This window comes from Nicotiana tomentosiformis, chromosome 6 (assembly GCF_000390325.3).
Source record: "Nicotiana tomentosiformis chromosome 6, ASM39032v3, whole genome shotgun sequence".
In the NCBI taxonomy this organism is placed as follows: domain Eukaryota; kingdom Viridiplantae; phylum Streptophyta; class Magnoliopsida; order Solanales; family Solanaceae; genus Nicotiana; species Nicotiana tomentosiformis.
In genome coordinates, this window is record NC_090817.1 from 95,881,302 (window position 1) to 95,903,404 (window position 22,103).

At 36.1% G+C, this 22,103-nt stretch overlaps 1 protein-coding gene across 2 annotated transcripts; it reads right to left on the reverse strand.

Annotated features, from left to right (window-relative positions):
* Positions 1 to 423: 423 nt before the first annotated feature.
* On the reverse strand, positions 424 to 9,006 carry LOC104103093 (uncharacterized). Of its 2 annotated transcripts, XM_009610975.4 has the most exons (4): positions 8,656 to 9,006; positions 4,243 to 4,284; positions 3,501 to 3,826; positions 424 to 1,702 (listed from the first exon to the last, which is right to left on the reverse strand). In XM_009610975.4, exons 3-4 carry the CDS (start codon positions 3,812 to 3,814, stop codon positions 634 to 636), a joined length of 1,383 nt encoding a protein of 460 aa, XP_009609270.2. In that variant the 5' UTR covers positions 3,815 to 3,826; positions 4,243 to 4,284; positions 8,656 to 9,006; the 3' UTR covers positions 424 to 633. The 2 variants fall into 2 exon arrangements, with proteins under 2 accessions (XP_009609270.2, XP_009609269.2); XM_009610974.4 differs by lacking the exon at positions 4,243 to 4,284 and having other exon boundaries at positions 8,656 to 9,005.
* Positions 9,007 to 22,103: the final 13,097 nt, after the last annotated feature.

Genomic DNA, 22,103 nt, shown 5'->3' on the forward strand with positions numbered 1-22,103 from the left:
TTCAAAAGTTCAAATCTCCAGCATAACAATTTTATGAGAATACAGATATAAACTACAATAAACTAGGTAATCAATGAGTCAGTGGGCTTGTAGGCAAGAACTCGATCAAAAATATTGCAAACTCATTTTTTAGGAAGTATCAACCAAAAGCCACCTTAGTCCCTTATAAGAGGTTAAAGATGGACGAAATCCTTCCTCCTAAAGTACTGCAGCAAAACTATGCAAGATTCTGTACTCCCCTCCATTTCTCTTTAAACTAGTCACAAGAAAAGCACCAAATATTATGTGAAACAAGATTTGATTTTTGTGAAATATGTTAAGGGAAAAAATTAGGACGTAATTCTCTCTAATTGATACTCCTAATAGAATTGGAGATAAAGAAGTCATTGGAAATTTAAGAGGAAACACTAGCGCAGTCCACAGTATAAAATATTATGCTAGACAATATTACCCTCATTATAGTCTAATGGAATAAGTCTTCAAAATACCAAGTAGCGCCAAACTGCAGAATAATGCGTCCACAGTATAAATATTATGCTAGACAATATCACCCTCATTTTAGTCTAATGGAATAAGTCTTCAAAAAACCAAGTACAGTATCAACATTAACAACCTCTATTCCACTTAGCCAACTCAGATCATATGATCTGTGAACAGGTCACCCAGATAAAAGATGCCCTCATCGCGAACGCTGGTGTTTGAGTTGGGGCACACTCCAACACTAAAGTTAGATGAGGGCGCAATGGAAGGTAATTGCTGAGAGTCAATGGTTAAACCTCCCCCTGGAGCAGCCACCCTGTTCTCAGGTGCATTGTTAGAACCGAAGCTACCAACTGTATAACTGGACATTCCACTGTGAGCAGCAACTGTATAACTAAACATTCCACTGTGAGCAGCAACTGTATAACTGGGCATTCCACTGTGAGCAGCAACTGTATAACTGGACATTCCACTATGAGCAGTGCTGGACAGCATTGCATGAGATGATGGTGTTTTTCCAACGTCAAAAATAGAACTGATTTCGTTGTCTTCGACCATATGCTCAGTGATTAACGCTTCTAGTTCACTCCCAATTCTAGTGACAGGATGACCGTAGATTTCATTGCCAGCAGCAGTAGATGGTTGTTGGCTGGGTAATAGGGATCTTTCAGTGTCAACCTGAATCCCAGCTTCATAAGTGACCTCCTGCTCCACGATTAGGTCATCTCTACCTAATATGAAGTCATCAGTCACATCATGGTACAGACGACTCACTTCATTGACAAATGCAGCACCAGGGCCTGAGGACTCTCCTCCAGAAACTACTATCTCCGGCTCAGCAATTGTGATTTCCTGGGGCAACATGCTCTTATTTTCTATGGCAGCAATTGGGGAGGTAAACGTGCCAACACCAGTTGATACCACCCCGCTGTCAACAGCTCCAGTCATATCGTTAGTGCTTGCCGTCACTTGTGATCCTCCTCCAGCAGGTCCAATCATGTTCTCGGGGTTTGGTACTTGGGAAGTTCCAGCAGTTTCAATATCCACACTAGTTATGTCGTGAATGCTTGCTCTTCTCCTCTCTTTGTTGACGCCTTCGCGGCGATTGAAAAACTTTTGGGCATGGCTAGCCACCTGTTGCGGTGTTCTAGATAGCACACAGTGCCTGGATATACTTTTCCAATCACCCTTTCCATATTTATCTAACCCCTTAAGAAACAACCTATAGCAGGAAAGAGAGAAAGAAGTTATCAGCTTTGCATTAATCCAGGAAGGAAACAAAACTTCATCAAAAAAAAAATTAATCCAGGAAACAAAATCGCAAGACAGTCTTAAAAGTTTAACATTCTTTCAATCAGCAAAAAGCGCAATACATCTTATAAATTCCAGTGAAGAATAGGTATGATTCCATAGGCATACTTACTGCCATCTGCATGCACTGTATAACATCATAGATAACAATAATCAAAACTAACAACAGCTCTCTCCCTACTGCCCACCCCTAAATTAAATCACAATTCGTTTTTTTCTTTTTTTGACCGAGAAAGAGCAAGGGACCTAGAATCAGGGGATAACAAATGTCATCCGTAGGATATATGATTTCAACATTTGCTTAATTTTCCCTGCCCACTTGCTTTTGCCTCTTCTCTATATGCGCTCACTTCAACTACATCTGTCATTTGGCTTTACAAAATTGAAATAGGCTATTCTTAGGAGTGATGTCTTAAAAGTGATTTCTTACTCAAAAAGCAAAAAGATAAAGATAAGAAAACAAGAAAACTAACAAACAAGACATGTCCATAAAAATACTTAATACCAATAATCAAATCGGCCAATATTTTCCAACATATTCTTAGTAATGGTGCTTTTAGCTATGGGAAGAAGCCCTGGGGGGGTTGAGGTTGGCAGCTTAGTTACCGCGTTGAGGAAAACTAGGGTCCACTAAATTCTTTCTGATTAAAGCCCAAGCACCCAAAAAAGAGAGAAGAAAAGAAAACACAAACTAGAACATTATTCCAAAACATGTTTTTGCCCTACACTATTTCCATGGATCATGTAATGTGTTTGCAGCATGCTACTCTTACGAGATATTCAAAATTCAAGAGGTGCTAAGAAAGTATTAGCACATTGAATAGACTACCAAAAAAATGATTTTTACTAATTAAAAGATTTAGTCTAATTGGGTTAAATACATGTATTTTTCACATCACTATTTGTCAAGCAACAAATTCCACAAGTATTTCCAGCATAAGCCAGAGGCAGACTGAAACCTTTATGATGTGTTCATTAGCTTGTCCATCTGCAGTAAAGCATTCATCTGGTTATAAGCGCCAAATATATATACAACGGTGCAACTTATGTTGCAAGATCTATATGGAGTAGTACTCCACTCGTCGAAGAAAAGGATAAAATTTACTTATTTTTAAAAAGGGATAAACACTCAAAATGAAAAATAAGTACTTTATAAAGAAATCTCTTAGGGGAAAACCTTAAAAACAAGAAAATGAATGAATTCCAAAAAAAAAAAAAAAAAAAAAAAGACCAAGCGTTTCTTTTTTTATGAATAATTATGTTTATTTCATTTTTCCCCCACAATATCACACATAAAAAATATGTTACCATTTTCTTTTTTTTTCATAAGTGGCTTTCACTAAAGTTACAGAAAGCTCATGGTTCTTTTGTTAATTATCGATGCAAAAAATTATGCTCAACAAACACAAACAAGAAACAAGCATTTTGTAGCAGACATGTCCTGGAGGCAATTTTAAAATTCTTTTCAGGGAAAATAAGAAATTCAATAAGCTATCAGGCAGGACATAACTATAGAAATGCAATAATCACCCATTTAGATGATTAGAAGCACACCGATCATGGTCCTTGAGAAATGTAAGGAAATTTTGAAATCCTTTCTAGTAAAAAGTGAAAGTCATGCAATCAATTAGCAAGACATGATTATAGTATCCAGTAAACATCAATTCAGATGATTAATATTGTCCTTAAGAAATGTACAGGAAACGCACTTGTGTTCCTCTTCTGTCCAAGCAACCCCTTTTCGCCGTTCTACATCTGCTTTTGGTAATCTACTTTTATTGAGGGAATGGCTTTGCATATTCCGATATCGAGGTAAAGGAACAAGTCCAGACTCAATTGCATTCACATCCTCAACTAATACCTCATAGTGATTTTTTATATCTTCAAGTGATTTCCCAGGAAGTGCTGCTGCCATCATCATCAATAGATCATCATCACTAGAGTAGACCGCCAGGGTATTCTCAAAGATTTTATCCTCCTCCTTAGTCCAGAAGGAGCCATTGCATGTCCGATCGGTGCTCATTTTCTTTTAGATCTACAAGGAAAGGGTCAAGTATGAAAAGGAAAGTTTTTCAAAAGCATTCCGAAAACGGATGAATTCAATAAATGACAAAAACCACCATAAATATTTGGCATCTAAATAAGATTTTATGTAACCCCTGACACTTGGTAAACAGAAAGAACGGCAGCAAGACATGTATTCTTTAAATCAGTTACAGATTCTAAGAGTAGTAATGAGCGACTGGTAAAAGGAACGGATAGGTGGCACGCCAAAGCAGAATGACCACTCGAACCACATAATTTTCGAGATGTTAAGGTGCACATGAACATGGAGGAAAAACAACCAAAGTTATCTGAAATACAACAACAACAACGACGACGACGACGACGACAACCTAGTAAAATCCCATCAGTGGGGTCTGGGGAGGGTAGTGTGTACGAAGACCTTACCTCTACCCCGAGGGAGTAGAGAGGCTGTTTCCGCAAAGTTATCTGAAATACAAAATATAAATTGATGAGGCCTGAGGAACAATAAGCAAAAATGATGTTTCTAATAAAATTTCTATGGTGAAAGGCATCTGATAATAGTCATAATGTAATCTACTATATAGGTACTACATATTTATTAGAATGTTTTCAACCAGGTACAGCCAAAGAGGAAGTAAATGGTAGATCTAATTAAGGAAATAGCATAGTGACAGTTAAGATTTGTATAAAGAGCTATTTCTGACAGCTAAATAATAAGGAGCAAGTTGACAAGATAATTTCACCAGTAGTATATATCGAAAATTTTATTAAGGGGTGTCAAAATATAAAAAAATAAAATACACGAAGAAAATAAGGGGAGCAACATATAGTATAAATGCATAAAAACAAAAAAATAATTCCTAGCTAAGCAGTGTAATTTTCTGGAGAAGGGGTGCCAATTGACACCCCTTAACATAAGGTGGCTCCGCCACTGGGTACAAACATGACGGGTCCATCACTATTTCTATACATGATGCACCAACTAGGAATCCTGAAATCATTGAGCAATTTCAAACACAAAAATGTAATAATGACAGGCATATTATGATAAATGCTAATTATATTTCTTAACTTCCAGTAGATCCTTGACCTAACAATTGAAAGATGGTAAAAGGATAAATTCAGAAACCCAAACTAGTGAGTTATCCAAGCTCTTAATTTTCAATGACATACTCGTGTCAAATGGTTATGTCAAAGATATGGGTATTTTGTAAGGAACTTCCAAAGTACTCTAAACTTACTAGAGTTGAGCATCTCTGTGTAAGATTCACATGTGAGTTTTAACACTTATATGCTCGAGTTAACGAGTTAGTCTAGGACTGAAATATGAGTGTCTTGGCAGTTGGACCAGTTCAAGTTGTCAAGAGAAACCAAAAGGGTTAATAGGTAATCCACTAGTCTTTTACTCAAGTTCTGAAAGAAGTAAAAGTTCCAAGAGAAAAAAATGAAGTGTAAGATGGCACCATTGTGAAGTTGAGAAAATTGATTATCTTGGGGGAAAGTATCAAAGAGGGGTTGATGTTTCAACTTCAGTCCTAACCCGGCTTCAACTTGCAGAAGGTGGTATTAAGACAAAACTCATAAATTCTCTCACTGTTAGAACTAAATTAACCTTTAAGACAATCTCATGATAAGCATAAGCTGGTTTCTTATACTGGTTACAGTGTTCTTAATTTTACTTTATACGAAGCTTCATAAAAAGAAACTACTTTATAATAACTAAGTCGAAAGAAATGAACACTTCTCCCATCTTGGAAGGGGTTGATATGTCGGAAAGCGAGTATCACTGTCAACGCTATTAATAAAGGCAAAGCGCTTATTTGATATTTTAATGAATGATCCTGGCAATTGTCGATTTTCTAGCACTATAGGTCTATGCATTTCAACGGTCGTTAAGATTCTTTTATAGCAAAAAAAATTATTGTAGAGAAGTGCTTTCATTGTATACTTTCAGTAAACAATTTTATACCCTTCGATTATGCGGAACAGTGGAAGTTTCAATAAGATTGTCTTGTATAATATAAAGACAATACACTAAATTCACAATCTCTTGATAACCACATGTTGCTAATATATATTGTTTGATAATCTTATTATCTTTGAGTCTTTATAGCAACTCCGTCACAATAATAAACGATAATCTCCTCTTCTCATAGCCTTGAAAGGGGCTCAACGTATAAGTGAGTTCCAGTAGTGCTAGTGTCAATTAGGGCAAAGCACTCAACTGTTATTCATTTAATGATCTCTCACAATTCAAAATATTTTGGTATTACATGCCTATGCATTTCAAAATCTGTTGAGAATTCTTTGTAGTCAATCAACTATACCTCAATCCCAACTAAGTTTGAGTCTATATGATTCCTCCTTATCAATTCTGCTCTATTTAAGTCCACTTCCATCGGATACCAAATCATTCGACTATTGAAGCACAATAAGAGTTTCTCTAGATGTCAAACTATCCTTGTAAGAACATACAAGTCTCTAAGCATTAAAAAAAACTCCTGATGGCTACTATAACTAAACTTTTACCCTAACTAGTTGATAGCATCTATACGGATCATTTGCTTCTATTATGTTCTGTTATTACCTAAATCTGAAATGGTAGGTCTTTTGAGACAACTTCCATCCATATGATTTTAGGTTTTAGTAGTCTCATTTGTCTTCCTCTCATTATTGCATTGTCGCAACAAGAATATAGCCAAACCCATCTCAAACGATATTTTCGCATTTTATCCTCTACTTGCATTTACACCTTCTGTACTTGCCCTCTATGTCAGACATGATCATTTCTAAATTTGTCTATTCAGAATTCTTCCATAAAAATGCTTAGATAAATGAGAAAAGTAAGTTTTATTTTCTATTTATAAGTTTTAGTCATAAATAAAACTATCTAGAACAATGGTCACATTATGCCACCTACAACTATCCAAAGCCTCATTACCAGATGCGAATGTTAAAAGTCTATTGCATGGATAGATCACGCATACGAGTTAAGATTCCTTCACTACAGCTGTAACCTTATAATTTGAATTTGAAGCAAGATAAATATAAATTTTAGATTTTCAAAAGGTACAATTTGTACCAAACGCTCTTGTTCATGGAACATGAATGGCAATGTAATTCACTACTTAAACAAAAATAAAACTCACTAGGAGTGGGCTTCTTTTGCATGATATTGGTACAGATTTAATTGTAATATATAAATGAGTTTTACATAAATTATAGTACTCCCTCCTAAATTATGTGTTTCCTACTTAACAAGGCACCAATTTAGAGTAAGAGCTTAAATTATCACTATATATTAATAGAAGTTAGTGAAAAAATAATGATCAAGTAAGTTTTTAAAGATTGTGAACTTGTTTAATACAAAACCGGGTTAACAGTGCCTTGTTAACAATCAAATATCAATCAAATATTAAAGAAGCATTAAAAATCTTATGGAGAAAACTTTTCTTTTAAAGAATAGAAGTTCGAGAGGACACAATTCCAAAATTTGATACTATGAAAATAGTAATTAAGAAGTTAACCTTACAATCTCATTTGGGGGAAATAGTTGCTAAAATTTGGAATTACAAGCTGCTAGACCGATGTGTTTCACAAGGCCCAAAATAATCCGTAATAGGGATAGCATGCCAGGGTAACAGGAAAGATGAACGCAATACATTTACAGATGTAGGAGCATAATTCTATGTAATACCTGAAAAGCTTTTTCTCTCATCTTGAATAGAAAATGATTGTGCCATTTTAAACAGAACATTTTACATAAATGGAAAAGGAAAAAATCCGGGTTCCCTTACAACACAATCTAACCGCTTAAAACTAACGAACGTAACGACAAATTATATCCATGACAAGAATTCAAAAGGAAAGCTTTACAAGATCCTATATTTCCCTTCTGAGAACCATTCATATCTCTTTCCTCTCTAAATAAAGTGTAGAAAACTCAACAAGATGAATCTCATGATACTCAAACAGGTGAGTATCACTTCGTCTCTTAAGAATCTACCCCTAAAACCACTAGATAAATCAATCATTCTGAAATTGATCATACATTCTCTTGTATCTACTGTAGTATTACTTTTACACATAGCGAAATAGTACAATGTTGTTCATTTGTATGGATTATGTTTACATAGATCAAAATGGAAATATCCTAATTCCTTGACAACACAATCCTAACCATTTAAAATTAAGGAACATGGAAGGGATAGATTATATTTATAAACATGCCAAGATTTCTTTTTTCTTTTCGCAACGGTGGTCTGGGTCAGCTTGTGCACACCTCGACTATTCCACCAAGTACTTGGTAACTCCCACCAGTACATGAACTGTGTAACTCTATCCACCAGGCTTGGACAGATGAGAAGAAATTTATCCATACCAAGAAATCAAAAGAAAAAATCCTTACTAAGCCCTTCAAAGAACCAATCATATCTCTACATACTAACTTTCATAAACACAAACGATGTTAAGCACATTTTGCATTAAAAAAAATTCACAAAGCATAATTCAGCATAATTCTGAGTGTATCAACTGGAGTGATAAGCTGTGTCACTTATTTATACAACCAAAAGGGAGACACACACACACACATATAATCAAAAAAAAAATGAGAAGAAATCTTATAGATGCTGGGCAAAGAGATGATTTTGCACACCTGGGATTTGAACCTTACAATGAATCTAAAAATTTCTTGATACTGGTTAGAAATTTTTCAGAGGAGGCATTTCATAAGTATTTAAGAAAAATAAAAAATGGTCAAGATTACCGTAATCTGAAATCTTTAACATTTATTGTAATACCACAAAAATCTAAAATATGCCGAGCTGTAATTACCTGAATTGCCAAAACTCAAAAACCGGCATATTTTGAAATAATAAGCAGATTCATCTCCCGTGTTTGGATTCTCCATTGATGAGCAATCGAAGATCATATTCTGCGTTTGGGAAGGGTTTTGAGTTATTGCCATTGGTTTTAAGCTTCAAGCGGAGTGACGGACATACATATATACAGTCGTAAGAGAAGGCCGAAAAGGAAATGATCAAAAGGAAGAGATGGCTTTGAAACTTCGTCTTTAAATCGCTAATACTTTATTCTTTACTCATATTCTATTTTGGGTAAAATAATTCATAGTTTCACATATAATTTAATACAGTATTTTTTTAACTCTATCATTTTTTCTTATACATCCAACCAAATATTATATTATTTTATACCAAATTTATGTTGACCATGGTGGGCCCGAGGAGAGCTAAAGGTAAGTTATCGGGGAGAGGTGATAAACAAGACACGACACGTCTGCAACTACATGATCCTTGATAGTAGAATATGAATTCAATAATTAGGGTAGAAGATCAGTACATAGTCAAGATTTTCCTTTTCATACTTGTACTATTGTTATTATTCACGAATTTTCTTACATTTACTGTATGTTGTCCATTTTGCTTCGGTTTTCTTATTATCATGATGTTGTTAGTACTTCTTTTTTCATGAGTTTCCCATTATTGTATTTATGTTCAATTATGTTGGGACTATACTTTTATTGAGTCGAGAGTCTATCAAAAATAATATATCTACCTTCATGAGATAAGGATAAAATTTACGTAATCGTTGATGTTGTTGTTATTTAGCATTAATTGCTACAATACTACAATCAACCAACCCTTAATCAAATATTTGGAGTTGTAAGTCCCTAGAATAGAAACCTTTTACAAACCAAACAGGAATTAGTAGCAATAATGAGCTCTCTTAGTAAAAGCTTATTAATCGAAATTAGTTGTGTTAATAGGGTTCAAATATTGAAATTAGTTGAAAACTCACATGGAATGGTTAAACGAAAAAAACTCACATAAAAGAAAACATAGGAGGTCAATTAAAAAGAAATGTTAATAGTTAACAATATTTAGTATAAAATAAAACATGATATAAAATAACCCTTGACTATAAATCACAAGAGAATGAATGTTTAACCAACTTTTTGGTTACGGAATACAGTGATTAAACAAATTTTACAGAAGCTTATAAAGTAAGTCGATATGAAATCCTTTTAAGTTCAAGCTCACGTGTTGTCTATCAATAACGTTTGTATATATATATATATATATATATATATATCAAGACGTTAAAATCATTGACATCAAATAGAAAACAAAAGAGAGAATCAAAATTTAATGGAGACAAGCGAGTGTATTTTTAGTTTAAAAGCGGCATTCAGCGCATGCATTTTTTATTCAGCTAACCAAATCAATACTATCAGCAGTCTCCTAAAACAACTTTTCTTTAAAGCAAAAGGCTATCTCTGGTAGGTGTGAAGGGTCGTATCACGACCTCAACTGATATATTATCAAATAATACAGGAAATTGGTGAATTTTGATTTTGATTCAAATAATAAAGAATCTTGATAAATCTTAATTGTTGACTTAGAGACCAAGTTTGTGAGCAAGTAGAATCATAATCAGAGTCTTTTTACGGAAAGAAATATATTTTCCTTATACTTCTTTTATTCTCTAAAGTTAGGATATCTCTAAGGGATATATTCTGCACGAAATTGATCTTGATGGTAAAGAATTATAATTAGAGTAGGGAATAAATAAGAATTGTGTGGTCATATATGGTAAGTTCTTAATGAAGTACGTTTCCTATTATTTGTTTTCTTTTATAATTTGGACTCTTAATGCTACTAAAGTGTTACCTAGATGTAGTCCAAGTTTACTTCATTGCAGATATGTACTTCTATTATTTCTTCAAGAGTAATTTGAAAGAAAAGTAAGAAAAACGAGTTCAAAATTCTGAAGTGGATATTGAATAATGGAATATGCAGAAGAACCAGACTAGAGAACATGTTCTTTGATATAGTGTCAAACTCATTGTGTCTAGTGTAGTTCATTGTACTAGGCTTATTGAGCTATAATCTTATTTGCTTATACAAAAAGCATTTCGAGAGGTTTTTCTCTATGAGAGAATTCAAGTCTTAGGCTAGAATTAGCTCGGGCGTTTTGCTATAATCAGAGTGGTTGTAGGCAGTCAAGTGGCTAGGATTTAGTCTCTTAGATTATAAGAGTTTTGTAATCTCGTTGTATTAGTGAAGTTTTGTGAGAAATCTCAGAGGTGGGTCGTGGTTTTTACTCCCTTGAACAAGGAAGTTTTCCATATAAAAATCTCTTATATGTATTTAGTTCGGCACGTTACAATTTCAATTGTATAACGAAGGAGCATATAAAAACCTACTTCTTATACAAATGTCTAAGTGGTGCACCGAACTAATAAGATATACCATAGCCGTCAGAACCTTATAAAGAATGATATTAAATATCCTTATGTATATTTTATATCTATATTGAGATGTTATACAAAAAGTTAGCCACACTTTATAGTCAGTGGCGAAATCAGAAAATTTAATAAGGGTGTTCAAACCTTTGCCAGTAGGCTATGTAAGGGTGTTCAAAGCCTATTTTTAATCAATAACAAGTAATATTTTATCTTATACGGAGTATAATTTTCCGGCGAAGGATGGTCAGTTGACCACCCTTGGTTACAGATAGCTTCGCCCCTGTTTATAGTGTACATACCTATCTATTGTATCCATCATTAATAACAAAATGGTTTTTCCTTGATTTGAATGTTATCTCGATCCAATTTCAATATTGATTTCATCAAATTCGGTAGAGAACTAGGATCATCGATTGTCACATGCATTGTGCTCCTTACTCCGAATTTTGCCGATTGATCAACAACTATATTATATTCTATATAAGTATGGACAAAAACAAAATTGCATTTGATAGAGAAAAGAATAATCTGATCCACAATATGTCTAATTTGCCAAGGTGCCTTTATTTTACTGTTAATCATATTAATAATCAACATGGAATCAGATTCCACAATCAAAAACAAAAAACCTCTATCGATGCATATCTTCAACCCTTGTAGCAACGCTCTAGACTTAACCATATTGTTGCTACATTGACCATAGAACTCTGCATAAGCCAAGATGTGTAACGACTCAGACGGTCATTTTGAGCATTTGCATTCCGTTCATCTATTTGAAGTCTTGAGTAGCATCTATGATATATTATGACTTGTGTGAATCGTCAGTTTTGGTTTTCAGGTTATTTGAAATTGATTTGGAAGAATGATTCTCAACTAGGAAGCTTTAAGTTGGAAGAGCTGACCAAGTTTGACTTTTTAGTATTTGACCTCAGATTGGAGTTTAGATGGTTCCGTTAGGTCCGGATGGTGATTTTGGACTCGGGTGTATTCCCGTATTTGCATTTGGATATTTCTAGAAGGTTTCGGCGCTGATTGGTGAAAGTTGAAAATTTAAAAATTTGGAAAGTTCATAAGTTTGACTTAGAGTTGACTTTGAGGATATCGTATTTGGATTGTGGTTCTGGGAATTGGAATAGTTTCGTTATGTCATTTGGGACTTGTGCGCAAAATTTGAATTCATTCCGGGTTGATTTGATATGTTTCGGTACGAGTTTTGGAAGTTCAAAGTTCAAAGTTCATTAAATTCGATTTGAGGTGCGATTCATCGTTTCGATATTGTTATGTGTGATTTGAGGCCTCGAGTAGGTTCGTATTTTCTTATAGGACTTGTTGGCTTGTTCAGATGGGGTCCCGAGGGGATTGAGTGAGTTCTAGGGTGATTTCGGATCATTTGTACGCCATTTTTAGTTGTTAGTTTTTTTGCTACAGCAGTGTGCACCGCGATAGCGAAGAAGAATTTATGTTGTCACTAAGCCAATTTTGGAAGCTTATATCTTGCAATCTATAAGGAATTTAGAGATGATCTAAAAATAAAAGTTGTAGTCGTTGATGTCTAGTTTTTAAAAAATCAAATTGTTTGTCATTTGGAGTTTTGTACAAAAAGTTATGGCTATTATACTAGATACTGTCTGGAAGAGTTGGGCAAGCTAGTTGTAGTTTGTTCATCGCGGGAGAATGTTCACGATCGCGAAGGATAAAAATGGAGCTAGAAGTTTTTTGAATCGCAATCGCGAAGAAGGACACCTAGCACTGCAATAAAATATTAAATTTTGGGATTTTCAGTTTATTTTAACATATTTGGAGCTATGGAGCTCGGATTGGAGCGATGTTTTAGGCGATTTTTACCATATGGATCGGGGTAAGTATTTACTACTCGGTTTTGATTATAATTCATGAATCTATCTGTATTTTTGGCAATTGGTTGATGATTTCAAAAGAAAAATTGGGGGGTTTTGTCTAAAGTTTCATAGAGTGAATTTTTGAGTTTTGATATCGATTCGGAGTCAGATTTACGTGAAACTAGTATGGTTGGACTCATAATTGAATGGGTTGTCGGATTTTATAAGCTTTGTTAGGTTCTGAGGTGCGGGACCCGGATTTGACTTTTTGATTACTTTGGATTTTGATTAAAGATTTTATCTTTATCGATTGGGTTTGTTTCCTTTGGCTATTATTTGATGTTCTTGAATTGCTTATGGCTAGTTTGAGCTGTTTGGAGTCGGTACGCGCGGGATGACATTTTTGGAGTATCGTTTAACTTGCTCAGTATTGGATTTGGCTTGTTCGAGGTAAGTAACACTTCTAAACTTGGTGTTGAGAGTATGAACCCCTGAATATATGTGATATGTGTTTGGTGTTTAGGTGATGCACATGCTAGGTGACGGGCGTGTGGGCATGCACCGTATTAATTATGACTCGGTTGTTTCTGTGGTATTGTGTAGTTACCTAATCTTGTTTTTATCCATGAGATTTCTATGTGTTAGAGTAATTGAGTTGTGATCTATGTTAGAAACCATGTTTAGGCTATATGCTTATTCTGTTGGGACCCACTGAGGTCATAGCTATTGTGGAGTTATTTGCTTAAATTACAGTTACATACTCACTCATACTCATTTAATTGTATATCATATCTCAGTCTCTATTGCTATTATTGATACATCATATCATCATTTTTGGGCTGATTTTAATGACATTGTGAGCCTGAGAAACTAGAGAGATTGATGACTGAGTGAGATCGAGGGCCTGTTTGTGAGTGATATTTATGGGATCGGGTTGCACGCCGCAGCAGGCTTTATTAATTCATGCCATGATTGGCTTATTATAGCGCTTGGGATGGATTTACCCCTCCGGAGTCTGCACACCCATAGTAAGCGCGGTTGTTATTGATTCACGATGGATCGGGTTACGCGCTACAGCAGGATTTATTAGCGTTTGGACTGGATCTGCCCTGTACAGTACTGAGTGATTGAGCGTGATGAGTAGAAGTGTGAGACAGTGAGATTGAGTACTTTGAGAGTGTGAGTACATGAATTCATCATTGTGATGTATTGCATTTGACATGCATACTTGACATACATGCATAGAGATGTATTTCCTCATGCTACCCGGTTTTGGTGACATTTATGATTTCACGTGCACATAGACATGTAGGCATAGAGAAGTACTTTCCTCATGCTATCTGATAATGAAACATCTTATTTATTGTTGATAGGTTTTGGAAAAAATCATAGTTTTTCTGACTTACTCATACTTTGGTGTTTTCGGTGAAAGATTTGGGTTTTACTGTTATACCTGAGAAACATGACTATTTTTTCGTAACTGTGAACGAGCTGAGCAACATATTTTTGATTCATTGCTTGTATTGTTTTTCTTATATTGTTACGAATTGTTCTTGGCTATTGGTGTTGGACTCTGACCTTTGTCCAAGCTCGTCACTACTTTCAACCTAAGGTTAGATTTGTTGCTTATTGAGTACATGGGGTCGGTTGTACTCATACTACACTTATGCACCTTACGTGCAGATGTTGGATGTTGATGTTTTTGTGCATGGTAGGAGCTGGATTTGAAGATGTACTTGTGTTCCGGTCATAGCTGCCTCTTGTTCTTGGTAGCTTTAGAATTTTTAATTTGTCCATGTATATTTCAAACAGATGACATATTTATTTCATACCAGCTTTATAAACTCTAAATCTTAGATGCTCATGATTTGTACTACCAGTCCTTGGGAATTTTGTATAAAAGTTTAGTTATTTCATCACTTATCTTCTCAGTAAATCTCATTTGAATTGGATGGTTGCTAATTGGCTTACCTAGCGATTGGGGGTTAGGCGCTATCACGACTAGTTAAATTTTAGGTCGTGACAAGTTGGTATCAGAGCTCTAGGTTCATAGGTTCTACAAGTCATGAGCAAGTGTCTAGTAGAGTCTTACGGATCGGTATGATGACGTCCATACCTATCTTCGAGAGGCTACAGGGCATTTAGGATAAACTTCTCATCTTTCTTTCTTTATCGTGCGACATTAATTCAGCTTAAAGCGTGTCGCTTTGAATTCCTTCCACTCACTCGTATACATATGTGAGTGCTCGGTATGAGCTGAGCATCGACGGCTTGTGATTCTATGGATGAGGTACGAGATGTGTTTTCTGTGTTTTGGTGATAGCCTAGTCTGGAAGACATGAGGCCGGATTTTGACTGTAGCTTGTGTACGGTGATTTCGGTTGTGTGAGCGCGTGCTTTTGGACTTATATGTCTGATAGTGTCCCTATGAGTGGAATTTGTGGCTCGATGAGTGGTTTGATGGCTATATAATGAGTAAGATATGACTGCGAAAAGTGTTCAGATGGTTTGAATGTGACAAAAAGAGTTTGCTTGAGATGAAAAGAAAAAAGGTGCTTGATTTCTGTCTTGATGTGACATATAGTCTCGAGTTATGAGTGTGTTGAAGGATCTTTCATGTTGTTCAATTGTGGAGCGAAGTAGATTTTCATGTCATGTTATGAGTTCAGACTTAGAAAGATTAAGTGATGGCAGTGTAGTTATAGCAGTGAAAGGGTATAGAGAGATGTCAGTTTTAAGGCTAAGCAGGTGAATTATCACCTGCGGGGTAATCTACGGATGTGTAGTCCTTATGATGTTGTGTGGAGGATTTCTTTTCTACCAGTGGGTTATATTTGTGCGATTTGAGTTTGGATCGGTTGTAATATTTGACCTGACCGTCACGAGGATGAATGCGATATTTGCATATGATTTGAGGTATTAGATGGTTTGTGTTGCATGAGCTTATGCAGGATTGAGTTGAATCTCACTGCGGTATTATGGCAGTAATGGGGTATGGTTATTGTAAGTTATCGTATGTTTTATTCCATGGCTTTGAGATAAGTGGGGGAGTCTGCTATCGATAAGTTGATTGCATGGTTATGTGTTGTATTGGTTTCGGTCCGAGGCATACTTGTGGATCGGTTATGACTTGTAGAAGCTGGTTTTGAGGATGACTTAAGAAAGGAAATTTTTGGACGCATGATGTATTACACTTTATGGGTATATGGGAATCATGGAATGATTGAGTTGTTATTCGTGAAGGATACAGTGCACATGGAGTAGGAATTTTCTCGGTTGCTTAGAGGTATGGATTACTTCTTTGGGTGTCATCGTGCTAATGGGGCACAGGTCGTTCGGCCCGTTTGGGCGGTGCAATTGAGATTTGAGTAGAGTGAATGACTCTCGAGAAGGTTCTAATGGATTCAGGAGTTATATGTAGAAATTGGGAATTTTCAGGATTTGTATATGGCTATAATCTGATATTTACATTGGATGGTGTCGAGACTCGCGGTATTTCTATATATTTATGGATTATACATTTCAATATAAGAAAGGTGAAGGAAACGGCTTTAGATTCACAGAAGGTCTCTTCAGAGTGGGTGTCTCGGTTGTGGTACTTTTGGGGTGTTTAAGAGGGAATACGACACCTTATGGGCCTCAATGCGGTGTGGTTTTATGTTAGGATCTCATGGGGTGAGTTTTAGTTAAGGATCATGGTGTTCTGGCAAGGAGAAGTGTCACCTTGAGGGTAATTTTGAAGGAACTCAGAGAAATTGGACAATTTGGTAGTAGGTTGGATCACCACAGTAATGGATATGATCGGTTCTTTGGGTACTTATGATGTGGTAAGTCTCTAGAGATGTTTTGTGGCAACGCTCTTGGATTTTGACGACCTGCGTGGCTTGGTTGAGTTAGAGGGATTCGGTTCTGATAGCTTGGTTTTGTGCAAATGGATTCCAAAGCATTCTCGATGATTTCTACCACAGTTCGAGGTAGATATTTCCTACTGGCGTGAAGAGCATATTGTGTATTGTGATTTTCTCTTGGATGAGATCAAATAGAAGGTTTATGACTGACCGGGTATGTATTCTGCTTGTGACTCAGAGTTGACAATGAGATTCTCGTACTTTTCATGTGATGGCATGATAGATGCGGTGTGTTAGGTGGGATTGAGATTTGTGTGTTCAAGGTCACGGTTTAGTTTTGAAGGGAAGGTCATAAATTCTTAGATAGCATGGACGGTTTTCGATGTTTAGATGAATATTATAACTACTTGGTATTGCCTGAGAATGGTGCGCATCTCAGAAAGCGCACTGAGTTTTGACTTACGGATGCCTCATTGGTATTGCGGTACTCTCCTGGTAGATCGACTGCTGATATTCAGATTTTGCTGTGTGGCACGGAAGAATTATAGAAGTATTCCTCGTGGGATGATCGTGTATGAGAGATGTGTTAGACATTCGGGTGGTGGAGTTGGGATCAGATATGGTGATTCGTGTATTCTATGAATTTGGAGACTGGGAGTTCTCAGAAGCAGTTTGTTTCGTGGTTGTGGACCGTGAAGGTGTGGCCAAAGCTAGCCCGATGATAGTATGCATTATGGTTAGGTCACTGTGGACTTTCGGAGGGAGAATTATCTATTTGTGGATGACCAGGGCTGGTTTGGGGGCTCATTGGTAGACCTAATGAGGATGTGCATTCTACATCATGTCGGATTGGTTGGCTCTGTACTACTATTGTTAAGGGATGTACCATTCGGCTGTAATTGATCTCATTCGTATCTGGTATGTTCTATGTGTTACTCTTCTATGCTACGAGGGGTTGCGATTTATTGGTTATATGCACGCATGATGTGGGTTTGTACGGGCCTTGTAGCGAAAATAGAGCAATAAGGTTATTGGGGTGTGGAATGGTTGATTGCGCCTTGGTCATGGCCATGCACTTTGTGTACGTGACGTCGAATTGCAGGTGATTGTTGATTTTGAGCATTTTGGCTTGAGGTTTTCCATATGGACTGGTGTTTTGATAGGGTCACGCATTGCAGCGAAGTTATGTTGGGATGTGATCCTTTGTGTTAGAATCGTGTGTCTTGGTTCTACTCTGTGAGAGGGTTTTTAGCATTGCATTGTGGTGGTAGTTGTTGAGCTTGCGGAACGGTTCTCTCATTTGAGTCATTTTCCATTTTTAGGTGCATTTGAATTGTTGCGTAATGGTGCACGGATTGCACGGCTGGGGCTTGAGGCTGTATCGGTGTATGGCATGTCAGTAGAGTGGTTGTATTTGATGAGATAAGGTCATTGGACCTAGAATGGGTGCTATCGGATTTGGTTGCGGTACATTTGGAAGGATAGTGTCACTGATCGACTTAGAAATTGGTTGTAGCTCTTGTCGAATGATGGGGAGCTCTATGACTGGTTGATCTGATGAGTGGTTATGAGTTCCTGCGTGTCTCTTTCATTATCGGCGGTGTGCAAAGGTTTTGAATAATATTTTGTTTGATATGAGGTTTATTACTGGTACCGGGCTTGTTTTGAGCAGTTACTATGGTCGAAAATTTGCCTACGAGTATGCGAGTCATCTGGTATGTCATGTGATTATATATTGGGTTATGGTTAAGGCTTGATATAGCTTGTTCAGACTTATACAGTATATAGATGCGAAATTCGGGTCTTGTAAGGAATTCAGGATGTTGGATATTTGGTTCTAAGGCTTACAGACTAAAGTTGAAGTAATGATCTTCGGTTATGTTGTGTTTTGAGGCTTATATGTAATAGGGTGACGTGGGATCACCCCCGGGCCACGGGTATGTGCATGGTAAGGTTACATAGTGATTTTATGGCTTAGGAACAACTCTTGGCACGTTCGACGACGAACATATGTTTAAGTGGGGGAGAATGTAACGACTGAGCCGGTCGTTTTGAGCATTTGCTTTTTGTTCATCTATTTGAAGTCTTGAGCAGCATATATGATGTATTGTGACTTGTGTGAATCGTCAGTTTTGGTTTTCAGGTTATTCGGAAATGATTTGGAAGAATGATTCTCAACTAGGAAGCTTTAAGTTGGAAGAGTTTATCAAGTTTGACTTTTTAGTATTTGACCTCGGATTGGAGTTTTGATGGTACTGTTAGGTCTGGATGGTGATTTTGGATTCGGGCGTATGCCCAAATTTGTATTTGGATATTTCTAGAAGGTTTCAACGCTAATTGGCGAAAGTTAGAAATTTGAAGGTTTGAAAAGTTCATAAGTTTGACCAAGAGTTGACTTTGAGGATATCGGATTCGTATTGTGATTCCGGGAATTGGAATAGATTCGTTATGTCATTTGGGACTTGTGCACAAAATTTGAGTTCATTTCGAGTTGATTTGATATGTTTCGGCACGAGTTTTGGAAATTAAAAGTTCAAAGTTCGTTAATTTCGATTTGAGATGCGATTCATCATTTTGATGTTGTTATGTGTGATATGAGGCCTCGAGTAGGTCTATGTTATGTTATGGGACATGTTGGCATGTTCGGACGGGGACTCGAGGGGCTTGGGTGAGTTCTGGGGTGGTTTCAAACCATTTGTAGGCCATTTTTTGTAATGACCCAAAATATCATCTTTAAATCTAATAATTAATTATATGTTCTAAGACCTCAAAAAGCACTATTTTTCACTCCTCGACTTTCATGCGAAGTCCGTAAAATTTTCCAAAATATTTTTATGTGAAAAATGGATTAAAATGTGAACTAGAGCCTTAAAACTCAACTGAGTTGACTTTGGTCAACATTTTAAGAAAACGGACCCGAATCAATATTTTGACAGTTCCGATAGGTCCGTATCGTGATTTGAGACTTGGGCGTATGCCCGAAATTTAATTTGAAGGTCCCTAGCTCAAGTTATGACCATTTAACGTAAACTAGTAATTTAAAGGCTAAAGATTTTCAAGTTTGACCACGGGGTTGACTTTTTGATATCGGAGTCGGAATCCAGTTCCGAAAATTTTTATAGCTCCGTCATGTCATTTATGACTTGTGTGCAAAATTTGAGGTCAATCGGACTTGATTCGATAGGTTTCGGTATCGAATGTAGAAGTTGAAAATTTCATAATAGACTAAGGTTTCAAGTGAGTTTGCACAAGACCAAATTTTAAACGAGCATACCTCTATTGATATGAAGTGTTATATGGTGTATTACCTATCAAAGAAAATTTCTATGTGTTTAGTTTTCAACGCTTCAAACTGTTCATCATTTGGACATTCTTACAAGAAGTTATGATCAAATTACCAAAGGCTGTCAGAATGCGATTCTGCGACCAATTATGCGACCAATATGCGATCGCAAAATGGTTATGCGACCGCAAACTGGTCGCAAAATGGTCCAGAACAGCCCTGTTCTGGGCACCAATTTGTGCGATCATTGTGCGACCCGCACACCAATTGTGCGGTCCATTGTGCGACCGCATAACTGAGTTCGGAGGGTTAATTTTCCTATTTTTATAACCCGATCCCATTTTGATAAATAGGCTTTGGAGTTTATTTTGGAGCAATTATCTGAGGTTTTTTAGAGAGAAGTGAGAGTGTTCTAGAGAGAGGAAGTAGATGAAGTGTTTTGTTCATAAAATTCTTGTTCAAGCCTTGAAATCCAACAAGAAATCCCTCAAGTTCTTCATCAAAGAGGTAATGTTCTAACCCCTAATCTTCAATTTCGAGTTTGGGTAATGATGGGTGATTAAGAGTATGATTCTTGGGGTAAGTGTTCCTTATCCTATATTGATTATATTTCATGATTTCATACTTATTTACATCATGAATCCATGAATTTAGGGAAGAAAAATCAGATTTTTATAAAATCTTCCAAAAACGAAAATTTAAGATTTGAAGATCCATTTGATATCGGAATTAGATAATTTTTGTATGGTTGAACTCGTAGCGGAACGGGTGTCGAATTTCGTGAGTTTTTTCGGGATTTGAGATGTAGGTCCCACTATCGAATATTTAAATGAATTTTGGATTTTTATCCGAAAAATTAGTAAATTCCTATGATTCGTATTGAGTATATCGAATTGTTTGTGAATAGATTTGAAGCTTTTGGAGACAAATTTAAAAGGAAAAGTTGTAGTCGAGTAATTGATTGGAATTTGCAAAACGAGATAAGTATCGTGGTTAACCTTGACTTGAGGAAATAGAACCCTTAAATTATTTGTTATGTGAAATGCATGTAAACAACATATAGGCGAGGTGACGAGTGTCTATACGTTGTCAAATTAATTGTTTGCATAATTATTTAAAAATTCTAAATTTGTTTTAATACACAAATTAATTGTTGTAAAAATTATTTCTCTCATATTATTTGTCAAATATTAGTTCTTGAATTCATGCAATAATTACTACATGCTTATCTGATTTATGTGCATTAATTACTACTTGACATTTAGCATATTAAGTAATAAACTGCCTATTTTCTCCCTGATTTCCATAATAAATTTTTATTTATCATTGTTTATTTCATAATTAAATCATAATTATTGTTTGCTTGTTGTCTTAAAATTTTATATTAATTGTTGCATTTATTGGGATAATTTTTTCTATAAGAATTGGTAAAATAAATATATTGGAGAAGCGGGTTGCACGCCGCAACAAAATTGATAGAAATAAATAAATATTGGAGGATCGGATTGCACGCCGCAACAGACTTATTAAAAGTCCATATTGGGGGATCGGATTGCACGCCGCAACAGACTTATTAAAAGTCCATATTGGAGGATCAGGTTGCACGCTGCAACAGACTTATTAAAAGTCCATATTGGAGGATCGGGTTACACGCCGCAACAGACTTATTAAAAGTCCATATTAGGGGATCGGATTGCACGCCGCAATAGACTTATTAAAAGTCCATATTGGGGGATCAGATTGCACGCCGCAACAGACTTATTAAAAGTTCATATTGGGGGATCGAATTGCACGCCACAACAGACTTATTTAAAAGTCAATATATACTTAATTAAAATAATTATATGAGAGGATTGAAAATGAATATATTGTGAAAGCGATTTGCACGCTATAACGGAAATTGGTTGAAATATTAATGGATTATGACTGCTGAGTTGGCGTCAATTATTATAAATGAGTTACTTTATTTATTTCTATTATTTGTTGTTGTTACTAATATTGCGTACAGGTTAATGTAAGTGACCCGCCTTAGCCTCGTCACTACT

Bases quoted from the DNA above. Each gene is read 5' to 3' on its own strand.
- LOC104103093 (XM_009610975.4), bottom strand. From the start codon at position 3,814: ATGAGCACCGATCGGACATGCAATGGCTCCTTCTGGACTAAGGAGGAG. The intron at 1,703-3,500 runs GTGCGTTTCCTG...TTCCTGCTATAG, and splicing joins TGGACAGAAGAGGAACACAA to GTTGTTTCTTAAGGGGTTAG.